Source organism: Onychostoma macrolepis, chromosome 24 (genome assembly GCF_012432095.1).
Source record: "Onychostoma macrolepis isolate SWU-2019 chromosome 24, ASM1243209v1, whole genome shotgun sequence".
NCBI lineage: Eukaryota > Metazoa > Chordata > Actinopteri > Cypriniformes > Cyprinidae > Onychostoma > Onychostoma macrolepis.
Window position 1 is genome coordinate 21576026 of NC_081178.1, and position 22346 is coordinate 21598371.

At 37.0% G+C, this 22346-nt stretch overlaps 1 protein-coding gene across 2 annotated transcripts; it reads right to left on the reverse strand.

Annotated features, from left to right (window-relative positions):
• Window positions 1–303: 303 nt before the first annotated feature.
• Window positions 304–21417, reverse strand: trpc1 (transient receptor potential cation channel, subfamily C, member 1). 2 transcript variants are annotated; one of them, XM_058765422.1, is made up of 13 exons: window positions 19797–21417; window positions 18275–18429; window positions 18067–18168; window positions 17680–17882; window positions 17198–17329; window positions 16236–16431; window positions 14804–15140; window positions 11464–11603; window positions 10938–11096; window positions 3295–3482; window positions 2503–2704; window positions 1771–1965; window positions 304–751 (listed from the first exon to the last, which is right to left on the reverse strand). In XM_058765422.1, the coding sequence occupies exons 1-13, from the start codon at window positions 19960–19962 to the stop codon at window positions 524–526; spliced, it is 2403 nt and encodes an 800-aa protein (XP_058621405.1). In that variant the 5' UTR covers window positions 19963–21417; the 3' UTR covers window positions 304–523. The 2 variants fall into 2 exon arrangements, with proteins under 2 accessions (XP_058621405.1, XP_058621406.1); XM_058765423.1 differs by lacking the exons at window positions 10938–11096; window positions 11464–11603; window positions 14804–15140; ... (4 more) ...; window positions 18275–18429; window positions 19797–21417 and adding an exon at window positions 10044–10859.
• Window positions 21418–22346: the final 929 nt, after the last annotated feature.

The window sequence follows — 22346 nt, forward strand, 5'->3', positions numbered from 1 at the left end:
AAAAAATCATAGTAGATATTCTCAGACGTCTTCAACCCCGCTCCTGGGCTCAGGTGGGTCTGTCCTGTGGAGTTTAGGTCCAACCCTAATCAAACACACCTGAACCAGTCAATCAAAGTCTTCATGATCACTCAACATGAACAAAATTACAAGCAGGTTAGAAATAAACGTTGCAGGACAGTTAGTCTTCAGGAGCAGGGTTGAAGACTGTGTCTTTACAATACATTAATTGTGAGTTAGTCTTAAAATACATATTCAAATACTGCAAGTTACTAAGAACTTATGCAAGTTCAATATAAAACATTTCTTCATAATAAATGTTATTTATTTGAAAAGAATGACACTTTTAGAAAACAAGTAGGATGCAAGAATATTACATAAGTTATGATTCTGCAGGCTTTGGTGTAGAATAAACAGAGCTTAATACTATTCCAGTAGAGTCCCAGGACTTTTTCGTCTTCCAAAGAAAAAGAAGAAGAGCGTTGTTGAGCATGCTGGGTTGCTTTTACTAAATGGACATGGCTTAGCTTCTGGGGTAAAACATGGCATATTTGGAGGTGCGAAAGCCCAAAAGGTCTCTCATTTCATTGCGGAACTTGGAGAGGTCTTGCCGAAGATCATTGAGGTTCTCTACCGTGGCCTGGTCCGTGCTCTGCATCTTCTGCCTTGTGGAGGTCAGGTAACGGTGAACCAGACAGCACATAATCTTCTGATAGTTCTCATCTCTTTTCTGCTTCAGGTTCCTCCATTCCTGGAAGCAAAGAGTTAGAGGATCACTGGCAAGCTGACTGTAAGGCATAATATGTCTAGAGGTTGCCTCTCTTTCACTAACATGGTGCCAATTCCAAGTTACACCTTTTCCACCAAAAGGTTGCACACCGTGGTACCAGACCCGGTCGATAGCCAAAGTGGTGTCATTTTTTCCAGAAGTGACCAATCCTGCTCCTTGAGGGGCAACTTCCTGCAGAGTTTAGCTCCACCTGCCTAGAAGTTTTGAGCACTCCTAAAGATCCTGACTACCTGGTTCAGTTGTATTTCAATTACATTTAAAGTTAAAACCTTCCGGGTGCAGGATTGGCATCCGTGGTGTATTCATAGTTCTGAGAGTGAATCTTGAGTACTGACAGTTCTCATAAACCAAGGGTGTTCAATCCTTTTCCTGCAAGGCCACTGTCCCGCAGAGTTCAGCTCAAACCCCAATAAAACACACCTGATCCAGCTAATCAAGGTCTAACTAGGCATACTAGAAACTTCCGGCAGGTGTGCCGAGGCAAGCTGGAGTGAAACACTGAAGAACAGTGGCCCTCTAAGACTGAGTTCGGACACCCCTGTCCAAACCCCTACCGAGTTCAGCTCCAACACACCTACCTGTAGGTTTCCAGTAATCCTGAAGATCTTGATTAGATGGTTCAGCTGTGTTTACCTGGGATTGGAGCTAAATTCTGCAGGAAGGGGGCCCTCCAGGAACAGGATTGAACAACCCTGTCATAAATTTTGAGCTCTCAGTTGTTCCTGCTCTCGAGAGATTGAAACTGAACATTATTTTGCGTATGGTCAGGTGGACTTATGGACACCCTTGGTTGTCCACATCAGGGTTGGAGCTAAACTCTGCAGTGCATTGGCCCTCCAAAGCAGAGATGTCTTTAGGACCAGCAGTTTTTACTTGATTGTCAACATGTCAATTATCCATATACCAGTTAATGCAAACTATGGATAGACAGTACAGTAGGCAGATTTTCCAAGATATAAGTTCACATATGTCTTACACACCTTGAGGCTATTCTGTCTCTTGACCTTGCCTGTGGAGGTGTGGGAACAGATCCATTTGCTCAAGCTGATGACCAAGTAACACACGGTCTTGGGAGAGGGTAGGATGTTGAAAGGTGGAGGCAGTGTGCACTTGTCATCGAAGTAGCTGAGCCACAGCTTGGCCCGGGCAAACTTCCACTCCTTATCTTCGTGGTTCTGCAAGCAGATAAAATCATCAAGGTACAATAATGCCTTCACTACCTGTTGCTACCTGCCTGATGCATGTTTCCACATGTACAAATAACTACATGTATATGTACTCATTCACATCTTCCTGATACAAAGATACCTGAAGACTGCTATCTGTTAGTATTCCCATTTATCACAATTGTGAGTGATTAGTCACATGGCACTTGATGGCTCAGGCGATTTTGTCCAGAACTGAGTGTCCATAAGCACTGATGTCAGGTTCCAGGTCACCTCTTTCCAGAGTTATATGTGCCAGCTGATCAAAGGTTGTTGAGATGAACAGGAATGCTAATGGATAGACCTCCTTCAAACAACCGATTAGACCACATTAAAATCTCTGCTGCCCCCATCAGGTTTGGAGAACCCATAGTGTTTATATGATGTTAACACTGACGAATGAATATGTGAAACATCATTTTATTAAATCTGCTTGTCAGAAACACAATTATGGTATCATCATGTATTAGGTTGAGAAAGCATCAAATCATCTCAATGGTCACTTACAGCAATTTGTCTGAAGCTCTTATGCAGCATGGCCACCAGGAGTTTGGTGAGAACGATGACCACAACTATGTTGTAGGTACCGACAATAAGAGCACCAACAAACGACCGCAGCTCTTCTGTGTAGCTAATCCTTGTAACAAACAGAGCCACATGTGCCAGGGAAAAAATGTACCAGAAGAGGGCGTAACATGTCCCCATAAACCTGGAGAAAGTTAAAGATAAATGATTATGGTAAAAGATTTCATTAAAAAAGACCTCTTATTTTTCATTGTCAGCATGGTACCTTGCATCTTTAGAACAATGATTTACGGCCTTGTCCCAAATCGCACCCTAAACCATTGTAGTCTTCCTCTGAGACTACACTTTCGTGACGTAATGCTGCTTTGACTGTCATGTAGAAGTTAAATGGGAGCACAGTGGCTGCAAAGGGGGTGCTCATGAGCACCCTTCTGAAAGCTAAAATGATGAATGGGAAACCATACGGTCTTGTGGACTTTGCAAGAAATGTAGCCATTGCAAGTCTGAAAGACTGCAAGTGCACATGAAGTGTGCCAGTTGGGACAGGGCTTGTGTCACAGAAAGCTAAAAACTGTTTTTTTTTCTTCTGTCAAATACATTTCAAATGGGTCATACCATGAAGGTCATATAACTCAAAACTTCCTCCCTAGTCCAAGAAGAGCATTTGTTGAAACTAAGATGCAAAAACTAATTTTGAAAGAAAAAAATGCATGATATGACCCATTTAACTATTAAATTCTCTAATTAGTGTAAATGAGATAAAATACAAAGTACGTGTGAAAGGTGTCGTTGCTCTGCTCTTGACAGAAGATGCCCTCACAGTCCTTGGTTATATTTTTGGAGCTGGATAGGTCCTTGTCTTTTCCATACAGTTGTGTCAGGCCAATGGTGAAAGAGATGAGTACAAGCAGGAATAAGCCAAGAAACTTCCCAAACTCTTGAAGCATCTGGCCCATGGAGATCTGCAATGACAAATACACCACATCACTTCCACATCAAAGCCTGAGCAGTTCTAGTCTCAGCCTCAGACGTCACACCCACAGACCATTGGCTGAACGTCTGATGCATACGGCACACAAAAGTGGAAACACTTCAGGAGTTTCGAAGTCGTCATCGGATTGGTTGACTTATAATGGATAAAGAACATTAAAGAACTTTAAAGAGCGTTCTTTAATGTTCCGCCTGGAAACAAAGATGCTGTGACGCCAAACCCCCTCACGGAAGAAGAAAGCCGTCGTGTTTACAACTGTGACGACGAGCGCTTATCAGGATCAACTAAACGCTGGATTTTCAAAAGTATGTGAAATATTTAAAGTTCGCAGCATAGAATCTTTAAAATAGAGTTTTACTGTTTACGGTCTGTTATTGTGGCGACATTTCCACACCCTGAAACGTGACGCTGAACGAAATGAACTGTGATTGGTTGTTTGACATGTCGGTCATATGGCCTCATGGGCGGGCCTTGGCCAATAAAAGCTGCCATGGATTCCAGACCTTCAGCCGTCAGTCTGAAGGTCTGGCTACGTGAGACTAGAGCAGTCCAGACTGACTTACATATAGAGATACTATAGGGATCTATAGAAAGGTTCCTATAACAAGAAATATTCCAAGTTAAATACAACTTAAGATCCACTGTCATCATGCTGTGTTCTGTTGATTACCAAAGAAAAACATTGCTGTTGGAGAAAAGAAGAAGAAAAAATGCTGGCAGCACTGAAATAAAATTTTAATGGTTTCATTAGTTTTCATGAAATGTTGGCTCCTATTGGAGTCCATATAAAAACACACATTAAATATAAAATGACCAATGAATAAATTACAAAAATGAAGATAAATCTAAAACAAACAAAATGCCAAACTTTTTAAGTTTGAAAACAATTTAGTTTACTTAAATCCAATATGACATAGGACAATAAATATTGCATGCCTTAAGAAAAATAATAATAATATAGCACATGAGACATATGGACATGGGCGTCGCTAGGCCATTTTTAGGGGGGCTTTAGCACCCCTAAATTTCTGCTCAGCCCCCCTAAAAATCTTGCGATTCTTTCCCTTTAAATTTCAAATGAAAACGGCAGCAGACTTCGGCTCCTCCGCATCTTTCTGCGCGTTCTTCAATCCACAGACTGCGGTGGCGCAGAGGAGAGGACAAGGTGTGTGTTTATCGATAGATTGTTATAATATCTACATCTATGCAGTTCTTTGTCATAAATACAGTTTACAAAAAGTCATGGGAGGGCAATCGGTTTCCAATCTACTGTAAAGTTTTCGCTGCATTCACCACTCATCACACCACTGTTTCCTTCAGCAAAGCCCTTAACACATATGAACGCATACTTTATAAAACGATCACGTTATTGCTATTTTCATTTGGAAATTTAGCTTTCAATATAGAACATAATATTACAGTGCATGTGGCATTAACTACCATACAGTTATGCATAGAAATGATTAAAGACAGTGACCGACAGCCCTCAGTCAGTGCACTCATTTTAATTGCTTGTTAATTTTTTGTACAAATTTTCAATCAATTTTTTTGTAAATATTTATTTATTTTTTTGTTATTATACCCTCATTGGGGGCTGAGCCCCCCTAAAATGAAAATCCTAGAATCGTCCCTGCATATGGACCAATTTTACAATATGATTTTTCTTTTTTTAGCTTGTTTTGGAGAGGATCATGGAAATGGTTTCAAACGTGTTTTTATTTTAAGTAAATATGGCAATGTTCTGAAACAAGTTTATTTTAAGTGGAGGATGTCATTTTAACTAATTCTATATATATATATATATAAGATAACAACTAGTCACTGATAAACACAGCTCAGGTAAATATTGGTTTGGCCCATTAGGGGGTAATGGCAGGGAACATTTCCTGCATTACCTACAGTACACACATACAGTAGACTAGCTTTTTTAAGGTGTCTGCCTCTATCTGCTTTCTAGATTCCACTGGCCTCTCCAGTGTGGGTTGAGGTAAGGGACAAGATGAATTCCTTGTGTCAAGTCTGACTGGTGAACCATAATGTTCTGCAGTGTGTGTTTGCTCTGAAACATAGCCAGGATTTGGGGGATTTTTTCAACTCCCATTAAACAAATTCATTTTCTTGTCACTCTCAAACCCCTGGTAGGCATTTTCCACATCTAATATTTTTCAACCTTTTTTGAACTATGGTATTTGCAGTAGTCATTTGAAACTTATGTCTCTGATATGATGCCCCAAATCCAACACCTAAGTGATTCCGCTGGCTGAAAGAATTTTTCTGAGTATTCTATTTGAAGCCTGATTAGAAATCTTATAATACTGTGTTATAAAACAGTTCATTTCAGTCCACTAATCTGACTTCAAGAGTGCTGCTATTTTGTATGACAGCACTAGAATGTTTCATTGTTTATAAATGTTCATGATTCTGATTATGTACGTGTAATATTTATTAATAAAAATATGTAAACTAATGTTGATGTTGAACTATTATTTGAAATGTTTTTCTGTAACAATGATATGATCTATTTTTATCAGTTTAATGCATCCTTGCTATTATTAATATTATTAATATTAATGGTCCCACTTTATATTAGGTGGCCTTAACTACTATGTACTTACATTTAAATTAATAATTTGATACAATGCACTTATTGTGTGCATACATGTATTTACATTGTACTTATATATATTTTTTTAAATACCTATATGTAGTTACATCTGTAATTAATTTCTGTAATTACATTTATAATTACACTGTTGATCCATCCCTTACACCTTAGCCCACCCTTAAACCTACCCAGACCACCAAACCTGTCCCTAACCTTACCTGTATCCCACCTCAATAGCAGCAAAAGTGTTTTGCAATACAGTATGAACACAATAAGTAAATTTTTTTTTTTTTTTTTTTTTTTTTATGTAAGTAGTTTAGGCCACCTAATATAAAGTGTGACCGTATTAATAAAAAAAAAAATCCCAAACATTTAAATGGTAACATATAGTATGTGATCAACTGCAATAGAAAGTATCAGCATAGAAAATGGGAAAAAAACACAGATTCCATCTGGCCCTGCTAATGACTCTTTTATGTCCAATCAAGCAAGGGTTTGGCAAGACACCAGCCCATCAGATATTGCACAGCAGGCATGTAAATGATCAGGGCTTCTCACCCTGACAAACTCACACTAATTCAGACAGTTACTGTAGCTATACAAACACCATATTACTCCTTAAATTTAAAGTTTAAGCAGTCAGTTTGACATCTCAACTCTTGCCTTCACAAAGAAAGAAATATGTCCTCAGACGTTTATCCAGAAGTGAGTCAGTGTTTTCCATTTATCTTTACTTGGGGAGATTTACTGGACTTTTCTAAGCCAAACAATGAAGCAGGAGGGAGTAAATGTCTGCATTCCCAGTGGTGTGTGAAAACTTGACTGTGTTCTTTGTCATTCTTTTATCTGTACATCATATGTTTTGTGTTAGAGGGAGTGACAGAAAGCATTTAGAAATGTGGGTAGTTTCATGCATTTACAGAAAAGCAATAATACAAGGCACTTGTAGTTGGGTGTGTGTTCATGCGTCAATCCATTACAGCTGAGAGTGTGTGTTTGTTCATATGCATCATTCCAACCACACTCCTTGAGCAAATTACTTTTCCATACAGGAGCGCCAGACACTGATGTCAGTCTAAGAGCACGTGCTGGAGAGCAGAGAGCCACTCTCACATAATCTCAGGACTGACCAGGGCTGGGAAGGTTACTTTTAAAATGTATTTCACTACAGATTACAAAATACATGCTTTAAAAAGTAATCAGTTAATTACTCAGGTTTAGTAACTTAATCTAAATACTTTAGAATACTTTGAAATACTTAAGCTATATAACACAAGGGAACATTAACTTAATGTCTTGTTTTTATGTTTTCTCTTTGCATTTTTTAACAACATTAATTTTCCACAGTATTTCTATGAACAACAACAACAAAAATGTTATGTCATTTTTACTAATCAATATAAATTCAATTATAATACAATGAATGGGATTCCGTGCTGTTTCATGCTGCATTCCAAGCTTCAAAACAAATCCAAACACACCAAACATATCATGAAAGTAGCCAAAACAACTGGCACAGTTCTCCAAGTTATACAATAGATTTTTTTAATGAATGGACCAAACTTTAAGTGATTACTTCATAATCGTCTCTACGGAGAAGCGATCGCTGAGTCAAAATTGACAGGGCTCGTGTCCCAAAGCAATTACGGTCGCAAGTAATGTCGTTATAGTTCAATGTAATTTAACAACCACAGTTCGCTAACGATGCTTTTGGGAAACATACCCCAGATCTATCCAGTTTAATATGAACCATTCACACTGGTTTCGTTAAACAAAAAAAAATGATTCATTTAAAGTCTGTGTAAAGAGAATTCTGAGAATTGTTCCTAAACACATTACAAATGTTAGAAATGTATTGCTGAAACTATGTAGTACTGAATTGTGGAGTTAAACCGTGCAGTTTTTCACCAATTCTGTGTTGAGGATTGTTTGGGCGGGGCTAAAACGGTGGCTCGATGACGCAATGGAGCCACCGAGCGTGGCCCCGCCCCTAACACTATAATAACTATGTTGAGAGATCATGTTCTTAGTTCGTCTTTTTGAATGTCTGTGATGTTAGATATACAGATTCTAGGCAGGGACGGTTCTAGGGTGGATACCCTGGTCTTAGCCCAGAAACATCAATATGTGGCAGAATACATACAATTTAAAAACTTGGAGCTTTCACAATTCGCATCTAAAAACGCATGGAAACGCGAGCTGTACAGCTTTCTCTTCTTTTAAAGCGCGTTGCGTTGCTAAGCAACCATGAGCCGCGCAAGCCTTGAAGACCAGAAGGTTTCAACTCACTGCAGCGCTGAGGTGCGTCTATAATTAAATAACGAACTTGCACGCTCAAACATGTATGGCTGTATAAATCCAATTAAGCTACTAGAGGTAGCATCAGTAGCATCCATTCAGGTTGTAGCGGTATTTTGAGGCAGTTGAGAGAGACGGCCGCTTTCCCGCGAGTGGGCGTGGTTTCAGCGCCAACAGCGGAAACGCCCCCTGCGTTTGAGAGAGTCCTGCTTATTTTTCAAAGATTTTGATAACTTATTTTAGTTACTTGGCGGGGTTTTTTTTATCATTCAAATTTGGCTGGGTGGTTAATAACACATTTTTTCTGTTGTGTGACAAACTCAGAACACATATTTTAATATCACTTTACACAGACTTTAAAAGATTGACTCAAAAGAATCATCTGTGCACGAATCGAATCATGAACTCGCATTACCGCGCCATAATGAATAAATGAATAAAGACACACAAAGCTATCGTTTGACTTTATAAACTTTTATTTCATGCATGATTCGTATAGATCTGTTAACTGAATGCAAAGTGTGAAATCTAGGAGAATTCGGTGTCATTTTTCAATTAGATTTTCAATTAAATTCTTAGAAATATTAAACTTAATGATTCAACACTCAAAATATGAGAAAATAGAAATTTTTTCAAAGATCAAGAACAAGATGCTTCCCTCAAGATTCTTTTTCAGATTAGACATTGTATTATTATTATTATTTTTTATTTTTTTTAACGGAGAATCAGTTGCCTTATTGGTTAAAATCCCCAAACTGTTTACATAAATATCAAATTAAGAAATTACATTAAAATTCAAAGTAATCACTTTGGTAATCTAAAATATTTTTCGGATGTAACTGTAATTTGATTACCACCTATTTAAAATGCAATTATAACGAAATACAGTTACTCATATTTTGTATTTTAAATACGTAACGCCGTTACATCTATTTCGTTACTCCCCAGCCCTGGGACTCACATGGTGTTACTCATGCCGAATACCGGAGTCCTCAGAGAAGAGCAGTGCTGTATTATGCAATGTCTCTGAAACTACTGCAGAAAGACGCCTGCTAAAGACAGAGAGCTGCCGAAGTCAGTTATAAAGTGTGAATCTCATGAAGACTGAAAAAGTGTAGCATTAGCATTGCCAAAGTCACGGCTTTGACAGCTTATCTCTCATCGTTCTTCAAGATACAATAAAATGTTACTTTAACAAGTGCGTGTTATGTAGCCTGACTACGTCAGACTTTGTACTTCCGCTCAATTTCATTTAGCGTCTGTACTCAGTCTGATATAGCAGACCATCTCCCGGTTTATCTCTGGCTCAGCAGCAGCCGGCCAATCAGCGAACAGAGGGCGGGCTGAGAGCCGTGACGTAGACGCTAAGCGCCGAATTTAAGATTGTAGTTTAGGTGAGGGAAATCTAAAACGACAGCGGACATGGAGACATGGGATGCTATTCGCTCTGTTGTGGAGAATATTCCCGGCATTTGCCAACTGAAGCCCGAACAAGAATGGAGGTAATGTTGTGGCCCTACTTTCGACAGGTTTTGGGAAAAGTTTAATTTATCAACTGTTATCAATCGTCAGCGAGAAACTAGGGAGGCCAAAGTCCGGCAAGGCAATAATTGTGGATGCGTAGATTACTTCACATAATCTGCAAAAGTCATTCACAGCCATCTTCACTCTGGTATTTCGCTCAATGGTTTTGTTTTCGCCGCATACCTGTGTTTACAGCGGAAGTTCGAGGCGGCTGAGCCGGCGAATAGCATACGTCATAACCAACCGTTATGTGATTGGCTTACGGGTACACCAATGATTTTAAACTTCAGACAAGCGCCCGCCCACGAGAAGAAAACGCTTGTCAATTATGCCCTTCCAGACTCTCTACGAAGCAAAGCGAAGTAGCAGAGCTTGGTATTACCAGGCTACGTGTTATGTGCTAAGTAAGAGAATTATCAATCCAAGACATGTTATAGGTTGCCCACCACAGTGGCTGGAGGCAAAATTTCCAGCTCACTCTTAATAATATTTGGGTTCTTTATTGGCATATATAGATAACCTTTAACATGCAAAGGAAAAAGGTTCTTTAGATCATTAAATCTGATCACTGAATGGTTCTTTGGGGAACCCATCACTGCAAAAAAATAAAATAAAAAATAAACTGTTGGAACCTTTATTATTAAGGGTTTATTAAGAAAAAAAAAAAGTACCTGCATTTGACAGGTGGTGGATGTTACTTCATGAGATTCACCCCCACACTATAAATTGGACTTTTCCAACAATAAATCCCTATAAATGAGAAATGAAACCCCATGGCAGAGATCCAAGAACAGAGAATTGGAAAAGAAAAACAACTGAGAGAATTGAAAACAGACATGATGAGATACACAGGAAAAATGAGAGAACTATCTGGCGTTCTGTGTTATCGGTGCGACCGCTGGGCATTACGTAACAGAAGAAAACGCTTCAGTGGTTAAACACTGCATTGGTTGTGTCAGTGAATGGATAAGAAGTACAAACAGAGGAAGTTGTGATTACCTGTAAAGGCCCCAAGATGGAGCTGGTGGTGTACATGAAGAACAGACGGAGATAGCTCAGAACATTGGCGAACGCAAAAAGGCCTTCAGCAACCAAGAGGGGATGGAATGCATCCCAGTTTTTCCTCTCTACTATTGGCTCTTCCTCAGCGTTCTTAAACTGAAGCAGAGGACAAAGGAAATGATAAATGATGTAATTTCTACAAAATAACTATAACAACATACATAATTTTATATATATTTATATCACAGAGTTTATACATAAACTCACTGTGATATAAAAATATGGCTCCTTCAAAAATGAAAATCCTGTAATTTACACATCCTTGTGTTGTCTCAAACTCTTAATAATTTTATTATTCAATGGAACAAAAAGGAGAAGTTGAAGAGAATAGTACTTCTTTTGTGTTCCATGGAAGAAAGTCAGTCATAGTTTGGAATGACGAAAATTTTCATTCTTGAGTAAACTACTCCTTTAATAATTTGGTAAAGTGCTCAAAATGAAATGTTCTGGACAGGGTTTATACCTTGCTGTGAGCCACCACTTTTAGGGCAAAAGTGGCCAAATAAAGCGAGTTCATGACAAAACTCAACTGGTTCCGTGACTCTTCCAGGAAGTCCTCCAATCCCTCATACCACAGACGCTTCACATCAGACCACACCATGCCTGCAGAGAAAGGAATGTGCCATCAGTTCAAAGAATCGTTCAAGCAGCAAATCAGAAATTCCTTACTGCTAGGGGTTTTCAATCACCTGTCAGAGGCAATGTAACTCAAAAAAAAAAAAAAACATGCCTGCCTGGCAGAAACGTATGAAAGCTATTTACAATAACTAAGTAGCAAAAAAAAAAACTAAGTCTGCACTAAGTCTAAACAGTATTTACAGTGGATGCTATTTACTAAGTGCAAATAGTGGCAGATACCATTTGCACTTCAACATGTTGTAGTACATAACAAATCAGCATGCAGTAGGCTAATAACATATTCAATGTACTGTATATGATTAGATGTTGCCTTATTGGGACCTTACTTGTTCCTGTCTCTAAAGCCCACACCTAACCCTAACAATATTGAACCTGCTGGTCAGTAAATGTGTCCTCAATGGTCCATGAACCGAGGTATGGTTTTGAGCATGGTAATAATATGACTGTCACAGTCAATATATCAGCCATAGATAGATGGATAGATATATACTTTATTAATCCGAGAGAGAAATTCAAGGAAATTACAAACAAATCAAGGACACTGCATCCAATTTCGATTATAGGCCTCTTAACCCTCTGGTGTCATTTTTGAATGAAATATTGTATGTTTGGGCTTTTAAATTATTATTATTATTATTTACCTCATCGAAATGGTACAAAACTTGGTATAGGTTTTGGCACTTGCTATGTGAATATACAAAAAAATTATAAAAAATGGACATGGGCATGATTAGAAAAGGTCACACCTGGATTGTTCACGGTCAAAAATGAATGCATTTGAAATGATTTGATACTTAAAATCTTACTGAAAGCTCATTTTTTTAAATATCAACCTCAAATTTAGAACACAACTTGTTTAGATACACGGCTTTGATTTTGTGAAAAACACCAGAGGGTTAATTACCCATTAGGCACATTTATTTAAAATAGATGTGTCTCTGAGCTGATATGCAGTAGGAAATGGGTGAAGAACAGGATTCGAAAAAAAGGCTTCATCCACTATGTTTACTCTCATTTCTACTGTCAATATCAGAGAGCAAAACTGCTTTACATTATTTACATTTGACAGTAAAAAAGAACTACGTAATTTGTTATTGTATTGTAAAATATCTTATTTACTGTTGAGCAGAAGAAATAAGTTCAAGGTTTGGAACATGAGAGAATTAAGAGAGAATTTTCATTTTTGAATGTGGCTTAATGGGAATAAAAATACAATGAAATAGCTGTCATTTATAAAATATATAATTCATTGTATTATCAAAAGAAATATTTTGTTGAACTTCCAGCAATAGTAACTGCATTGTGATATGACTAATGTACTGTAATTTACAACAGACACCTTCCAATGCATTTGTGTATTTACTCAAATGTATTTGCTTCAGAGACAGGCACACCCATAAAGCCAGATGATGATTAAATGATAAGGCAGCTGTGACAAAGAAACAGTCAATGAACAAACTTCATCACAACATAACACAGAACTCACAGAACTTTTGAAGACAAGTTCAAGTTTCTGTTGACATTTTAAATGTATGAAAGTACACTGAAGGGCATGTCTGTATTCAGCTCTGACAAGCTAATTATAATTTCCATGACAAAATCTCTATTGACTCTATTCACATCGTTGTATGAGCTGGCTAGTACGTTCTGGGTGTGTTACTAAAAGCAGTAAATAAAACCATATTAAGCTGAAAAGAAAGGTGATGGGATCAGAACATACTTGACTTCTAAATGTTATGAACTGTGATGCATATTCTTAAATTTGCAGTGTAAAAGTATCCTCTTCCTCCCTCTAGTGGTCTTCATGCAGTCTTAATTTTCTTCAAACTTGATCATATAATATTCTTAAATCCACAGGCATTTGAGGCCATTCCTATACTTTTTTTTATTTGATTCATTATGGATAAGTCTTTGTAGAAGGAAATTTGACAAAAACTAAAACAAGTGCCATTAGCAACAAATTACCCAGTGGTATCACGCTAATGCGCTCTAGAGAGATGCTAACCGCTAGCTGTGTTTATTACTTCCGCATCAAGGAACATTATCTATGTAATCTATCAATCAAACTAGTGTTGTAGAATTATGAAGAACAGATGGACGAACTAAGTGTTTATACTGCAAAGGAGTCCAATGCTGGTGGGTCCATTGTAAATATTATAACATTTATATGTGTAACATTCACATGAATTTACTGTATATGAACTTATGCTTGACAGTCTATGCAGCATTACATCAACAAAGTGTGGACTCGGGAGGACTGCAAGGCTTTAGACATGAATTTATGGTACTTTTATTTATCTTTTGTTTCCTGTTGATAGTAATCACAGCACAAAATTCTCGGGTAAATCTTTAGAATACTGTTCCGTCGTTAATGAATAACTAAACTGGAACAAATGTCTAATGCACTATTAACATTGTAGTAACTACTATTAAATAAAAACTACTGTTCCTGAAGAACACCTAAGAACTACTGTATACATGTTAATAATTAATGTGGATTATGCATAATGTATTAATAAGTAAAGATGTATTCATTCTAAAATGAAGATCATGGTAACCCACTAGTAATGGCTCAAGTATTACCAACTCCTTCTAGAGGAACTACTAATTATTTGGATCAGTATACTAAAGTGAAGATCATGGTAACCCACTAGTAATGATTTAAGTGTTACCAAATCTAGCAAAATGAATTACTAACCAGAACCTTACAAAAGTTTGCAATGACTTCAGTAATTACTAGGGAGTTATCACGATCTTCACTTTAGAATACTGATCCAAATAATGACTAATTCCTTTAGAAGAATTTGGTAATACTTGAGTCATTGCTAGTGGGTTACCATGGACCTTCACTTTAGAATTACCTGTATACAGTAGTTCTTAGTAGTTCTTAGGGAGGTATATATGAAAAAATAACAGTTACTGATTGGCTAATAGTGAACTACCACATTCGACTAATTCGACTCACTAATTCATCAATCAGAGTTCCTTGTTAGATACTAGTAGTTACTAGAGTGCTAATATTTTGTTAATCATGTGTTCTTGTGTAGTTATTCATTAATGATGGAACAGTATTCTAAAATGTTACCAATTATTGTTTGGTTCTTATTTGTCAGATAGAAAACGCATGCCAAGAAAATAATACATGAAATGCAGTTCATCCTCACCAATGATCCAGAGAATTAGAAGGTAGTCTATCAACTCCAAAGGGGGACCCATGGTGTTCTTCTTATCCTCGTTGTAGACCAGTGAGTAGAGGTTTAGAAGGAGCAGGAAGGTGAAGTAGGAGGCACTATGGATGATGAACTTGACAAAAGGTGTGTGGATGACCTGGCCCACTCGAGAACGGGGTCCCAGAAGGTAACAGATGGACAGCAGAGGCCACATCAGCGTCACGCTCAAAACAGACAGGATCTTCAAGCATGTGTGCTTGCGGCGGTAGCTCGCCATCTCGCCAAACCACACCGTGTTCAGGAACTGCTGACAGTTCGACTGGGCAACAAACTGTACAGATTGGAATACGAGAAAATGCATTAGGAAAAAAAAATGTACCTGGTACTTTCTTATAATATAAAGATGGATATATTAACAATATTTGGTCATTGGTTAAAGGTATTGTTCACCCAAAAATGACATTTCTACCTCAAGTTGTTCCAAACCTGTATTAGTTTCTGTCTTCTGTTGAGCACAAAATGAGATATTTTGGAGAACGTTTGCAACCAAACAGTTTACAGTAGCCATTAACTTCCATAGTATATTTTTCTATATTATTGAAGTCAATGGCAACGGTCAAATGTTTAGTTACCAACATTCTTCAGTATATCGTATTTTTTTGCTCAACCAACATTCTTCAAAAGATGAATGAGGCTCATACAGTTTTGCAACTACTTGACAGTTAGTAAATGATGACAGAATTTTAATTTATGGATCAACTATCTTTTTAAGGTTGTTAACCAGGGCCACATTTCCCAAAAGCAACATTGGCAGGTTTTGCTGTTAGCAATATAGTTCCACAATTTGTTGTTTCCCAAAACCATTCGCAAATAGCATTGCAAAGTAAATGTAACTCTCAAAGTACTGTAAAGTTTCATGTTAGCATGACATGTGGATTTATATAGATCTTGCTCTTGAGCAAAATAAGCACACTAATGTGCATGCTAACATCTTTCATTCCATATACTGTATACTAAATTAATTCTATGTCTTACAGTTTGTCAAGAAAATGAAAGAGCAGGATGTGCATGTATGAACCTCAATGTAAGAGTGAACCTGTGATGGAATTAAACATCTGGTAAAACAACACCGAACAAAAATAGTGAAACAGTCCACAGATACAGTGCTTGTTATTTACAGCAATAATGACATTAGTTCAGTTTCAAAGCGATCAATTAGCAGAAGCTACATCACCTTTGTGATGTCAGTTAACATTGGTTATCTATTGTTGAACCAACGTGGTTCGAACAATTGTGATGCAAAGTCACTACTGTTTTGGGAAACAGATGTGACAAACTAGTTCATTCGTACTATGGTAGTTAAGCAGCAAGTTACATCATGGCTGGTGAGGATACAAGCACAGTTTTGTTAAAAATCTTCATTAACCTCCTTTTGGTTGTACTTTATGGCCAGTTTGAGGCGACTGAGGTTCATGCGTTCCTCTAGTAGGCCTCTCTTGTCTACGTGGTCCTCACTGGACGTGTGGTTCAGTATGACCTCCAGCTCGCGAGAGTTGCGGGCCTGAGCCAGTAGGTCCTTGGCGAACATCTTGCATTGCTTGGCAAGTTCTTCATAATCATTCCTGTAAAATAATGACAATGAGATCCAGAATGAACCTTTCATGTACTTGGGTGACACTGTTTTGATGTCAATCAAAGAAGACTATAGAAATTGTTTGGACTGTGATCTACAGGTGATCTACACATCTACAGGTCCCTAGATGTGCTTGCTGGCAATTTTATTGCTATTCGAAACAGAAATACAAATGTTTTGTTCCACCAGAGAAACATTAGGCTGAACCACCTACAGTTCTTTTTGACAAACACAAGGTTTGTATTGCAATATATTTCTCATCCAAATGAACGTCTCTGAGTTGACTGACCAATTAATGTATGCCAAAAATTGCTGTAGACAAAACTTCTAACCACACCTACTAATGGTGCAGGAATTAAAAATAAAATTAAATAAATCTTTTCTTTTTTTTTTTAACTTACCAAAAAACTATTTTGCTTTCTTTAAGTTTCACTTAAAATCAAATTACTGAACTGTTCATTCCTTATTTGTGACAAACAGCACCATATGAGATGAATCACTCTCTTTCTTTCAAGCAAACCTGAAGACACATGGTCAATTTGTTTAAATTTAGCTGTCGATTTGGAATATAAATGGCAATCTTTACTCAATATGATCAGGTCCGACCATGGGCAAACATCCTCGCTCTTTTGACAACCTTTGTCCCCATTAATAACTGCTATAAATGCATGCATGTAAAATTGTCAAACCAATTTGCTCTTTCCATTTAGCAGCGATCCCTATGAGACCTCTTTCTCTAATCACTCTTCCATTACCGAAACTCCACTTCCACCAGGCTCAGCTCTTTCAGATCAGTGCTGAGCTCGAATGCTCTCAGAATGGGGTCTTCTTCTGTAAGCATGATCAAGGATGGGCTAGCGAGGCACCGATAGATATCTAGACGGAACCTGCAAGAGACACAGATGGAAGATGAAATAGAACACTCAAAATAATGCAGTCAAACTAAACTCCACATTGTAAATACACTTTAGGATTGCTGTTTGTGCTTTTCAAATGTTTTTATAGGTGATTCTTTAATAGAGACTTCTCGAAATCTCAAGATATCTATCATATAGGTCAAAACATTTGTTCTTAAATAAAGATCTGAATTCTTGTGGGGGTTTTTTTCTCCTTTGAACTAATAAATCTGAATTGTTCCTTAAAATGAATTTTTCATTAACACTGCCTCGTATAAAATGGCTTTTGATATTTTTAGACTGTTCATTCACTTCATGTTTGGTTAGATAAAAATGATTGCCTTGAGTGACGAAGACTGTCCTTCTTGTTCTTGGCATTACAGAGGGTGCACTCGCACCCTACAGCATGGGGTCGGGGCAGAGAGATGTCTTGCTTTAATAGCATGGTCAAAATCTCATAATTGTTCCGGTGGGCAGCAAGAATGACTGGAGCAACATCCATGGTGGTGGAATACTCTGGGTTTTGAATGCGCTGCATCAATTTCTAAAAAAGGTATACAAGGATCTGATTATGCAACATTAAGTTTTTAGGACAATTAATTCGTAAGGATTTTAAATAATTCATATTTATGAATACATTTATTGATAGTAAAACACTAATATTTAGCTAAACAATTTTTTTTTTTTTAAATTAAATGAAAATGAAAATAATTGCAAAAGACACTAACCGCAATAGAAGGCTTGGAGGAACGCCTGGGGCGATGGTTTAGCAGGATATCAACTGCTCCTACCACTTCTGAATCAATAGCCACTAATAATGCATCTGTGGCCTGCACTCACACACACACACACACACACACACAATCCATCTCAAATGAACAGACTGGTTTTATCTAGCATGGTATGTATGATCTGAGGACATGGCTGTGTTCTCACCTGACAGCCATGATCCAAGAGCAACTGCAATATGTCTAGATTCTCATTTTCGATTGAAATGGTGACAGCATCTCTCCCAAGTACATCTACACAGTTAATGTTTAATTCACCATGTCGTTTCTCCTCCAGAAGTTTCTTCACCATGTAGTAGTCTCCTTGAAATGTTGTTAGGTAACAATAAATTAGTTCAATGGTTTATACAATGACATATGTTATCAGAAAGAGAAGACAGCAGTTTGTGATGGAAAATAATGCAGCCCTTAAAGGAGAGATATCCTTCCCTGAGCCATTTTAGAATTTCTTTATATGGTAAAAGAATAGCAACTGACTCTTGTCTGCACAATGTAACCAGAGGAAATTCATTAGTTTTCCAAGCTGTTTCTGGAATGCTTGGAAATAAACTATGCACTTCTGTTAAACAAAACACTAAATACTGAAGATGTCTAAACCATCAGTCAAGCTCTCAAAATCTACTTATCTCAAAACAAATCACTATTACCTAGTAGTTTGTCATGTAAAATAAATAAAGGAAATTACTATAGTCAGTTATGTTACTTTTAATTTCAGATCTTCTAATGCAATTACTCTTAAACCGTTAGAATTAAAACTGTTAAACTTTATTATTTCATTCTCACATCATTACTGCTCTATGCAATCCAAGCAATTTCGAAACATTACAGTGGCTTTCAATAAAGTGGCTTTGAATAAATAGCTATACAAACTGAATTAAAGTTTATTTTTAAGTATATATTCAAGTTTTGACATTTTTCCCTAGTTGTTCTACACCAATTTCTTAAAAGTCAAAATATTCTATACAGTTTCTAAATTAATATTAGGTCACACAAAAACTAGGTTACATGAAAAATAAATATATACACTGATACACACACACACACATTTGTTTTTGTGAAAAGTGGGGACATCCCATAGGCGTAATGGTTTTTATACTGTACAAACTGTATGTGGAAACTTTGTGCTATTTCAGATTTTCAATACACTCCATTCTGTGTGATGTATAAGCATTTGAAAAGTGGGGACATGGGGTAATGTCCTGAAAAGTCACCTTCTCCTTGTAATACCTGTGTCATACCCTTGTCATTATACAAATTTATGTCCTCATTTGTCACAAAAACGTGCGCACACACACACAATTTTATGTTGTTTTAAGTCCAAATCTTTTTTTTTCTACTTAAAATGTCTTAATTTGTGTCTATATAGTATGATTACTGACAATATGATGATCCATCCAAACAGCCAGAGCTCCACATGTAAAATATCAAATGTAACGCTACTGTCACATACAGTAGCTATTCCATTTTATCAGAACAAAATATTTAGTATTAGAGCATAATTATTTTAACAATATAAATTCATGTTATTTAAACCCCAAAACAAACGACATTGAAAAAATCAAGCAACTATAATCTATAATCGTATTATTATTATTAATATTGTTGTTGTTATTACTTTATTATACTATATATTTGAGGAGCACGTCCTTTAGAGTGGTAACTGAACTTACCCTTCTCGCAGGCCAGCAGAAAGAGCTTCTCGTCCAGAGTGGTCTCCTCCTTCACCTCTCTGACGTCTTTTAACGCCAGATATTTATCAGGAGAAGACGAGTCCGTGCCCTGATATAGAGCAGCCATTATAACGGAGAGCGAGTACGGCAAAGCACTGATGTGCATCCCACTGAGCAGAGCCTTACACCGTTATACACATGAAACCACCGAAATTAAAACAAGAGCCCTGTTCAATCTTGATGTAAACGATGCTACTCGTTTAAGGCCCTCACTGTTAATGAAAAATTGACTCCTGTCAGAGCTCTTTATATAACATCCGCGTCTCCTTCATGTGTGTGGTACGATAGAAAAAAACATCCATCTGCATGTATAAGGATCATCTAAAGGTTTTCATTATCAAATCTTCCCCAAACGATAGTAAACACAAGAAGAGGCTGGAGCATCGCGATGTTCTGTTGCGCTGGTGCTGATGATGCTGTAAATGCGCATGCGCGCTCTGTCACTGCCTTTGGAGCATCCGTATTTAAATAAGGGATGAAGTCCGCATTAGCAAAGCTAAAGTGCATTATTTAGTATTTCATATTTAACAACATAAAATTATTTTGAGCGTGTTTTCGTATTACTACACTTGTGTTGTGATGTTTTAAAAAACGTTCAATCGAACCGTAAGCAACTTACCAATGAGGAGAATAAAACAAGGAAAGGCGATTAGCAAGGGGAAAACAACACGCATTGATAGCATACCACACACACACACACACACACACACAAAAGAAAGACAGAAAAGGTAAATATTCAAATTACATTTGAATGACATACAAACGTCTATGATTTTCCTATGTGGAAGTCATATGTAATAATTTATAACAGCATGTCCAGGCAAATCCTGTAGCACATGAATGTAAATAGTTATCACAGCTGTCAAGCAAGGATTTCGGTCTCACGCATGCTGTGGCTTTAGATAACGTTTTTATGTTTTTATGTAGCTTTATGTTATGTTTTTTTTATGTTGCTTTTATGGTGCCTTTTTGGACCTTGACCCTTTTCTTTCTCATTTTGAGCTTAGGAGAAGAAAGTAATAGTAAACATAATAATGAAAGTAAAGAATGAGATAATTGAATTTATTTATTTGTTTTGCAAAATTATTTCAAATGACAAAGAGGACTATGAAGCCAAAATATTTGTTCAAATAACATTCCATATGTTTAGGATATGTTTAGGATAATAGCATGTCCACACATGATTAATTTGAAGTGATAGTTCACTCAAAAATTTAAATTCTCTCATCATTTAGGGTAAATGTACTTTACAAATAAAACATTACACAACTAACATCATTGTTTTTTTGTTTTTTTTAAACTGCATTGTGTAAATGCCCCTTTACTCACCCTCATGCCATTCCAAAACTTTCTTTCATCTTTCTTCCTTTGAAGAATGTTGGTAATCATGAGAGAAACAGGACTGTGCTTTACTGTGCTTAAATTCATCTTCTACAATTCAATTTCCAAACTCATTGTGCAACCAGGAGCGTCATGCACTCATTATTTTCTCACCTTTATAGATTATGTTAGTAGATCTATTGTGGACGATGGTCAAAGTAACCTAATGTAATCTATTAACTAGGCCTATGCATAAAAACCTGTCTGTTTACTTAATTAACAGAAATGGGTGTCATGCCATAACATATTTTTAATATGACTGACTTTATATTTAATGTGAATTTAACATTGAAAGTTAATGTGAATAAAAACGTTGTAAGTTACTAATCATAACACTTTCATTGTACAGAGAGCAAAGAACATTTTTACTGACAGTCTAGAGTTCAAGCGCTCTCAAAAACTCCCTTTAAAATCACTGAAGTTGTTTACACTATGAAATGAAAATCTTACTTACATATTCGTATACACATTTGCACTTTGTTGTTTCTTACGAGAAAATTCGCCAGAAAGAGGTAATCAGTAGCGAGCGAGTGAAGAAAACACAGGCCTTTTAGCGATGACTTATCTGAACACCTCTGATTTGTCATTGCATTCATAAGCTCAACAGCATCGTGTGTGATTGGTTATAATTGTAAAAACGCGTCTGTATCTGGCTCAGCGCCAGCCAGCTAAAGCAGATGTGAAGCAGCTGATGATATTACGCATGAATGTTCTAATCATGTCTGTGAGATTGCATTAAATATATTAAATATTAATCGGCTATTTTTGTCTTATGTGCTGCATTCAAAATCCACTTGGCTCAAAAATCTGAGGGGGCACGTGCTTTGAATGGGCATGACGCATCTGTGTGCAACCGTGCACACTTTTCTCAAGAAACAAAACAATTCCCATGACTAGTGGGTTCTAGTGGTTCTAAGTTACACAAAATCAAAAATGTACAGTTAAAAATAATAATAATAATAATTCCAAGATGGCGCCACACATGGCCAGCCACAGTGCTTAGCTCTCCAGTGTTTGTACTGTTTTTGTTAGTTTTTCCTGTTTTTTTGTTTCTCAAACACTATCAGTTTTACAAGGGATGAACTGCTGAAAATTCGGCAGAACACACCA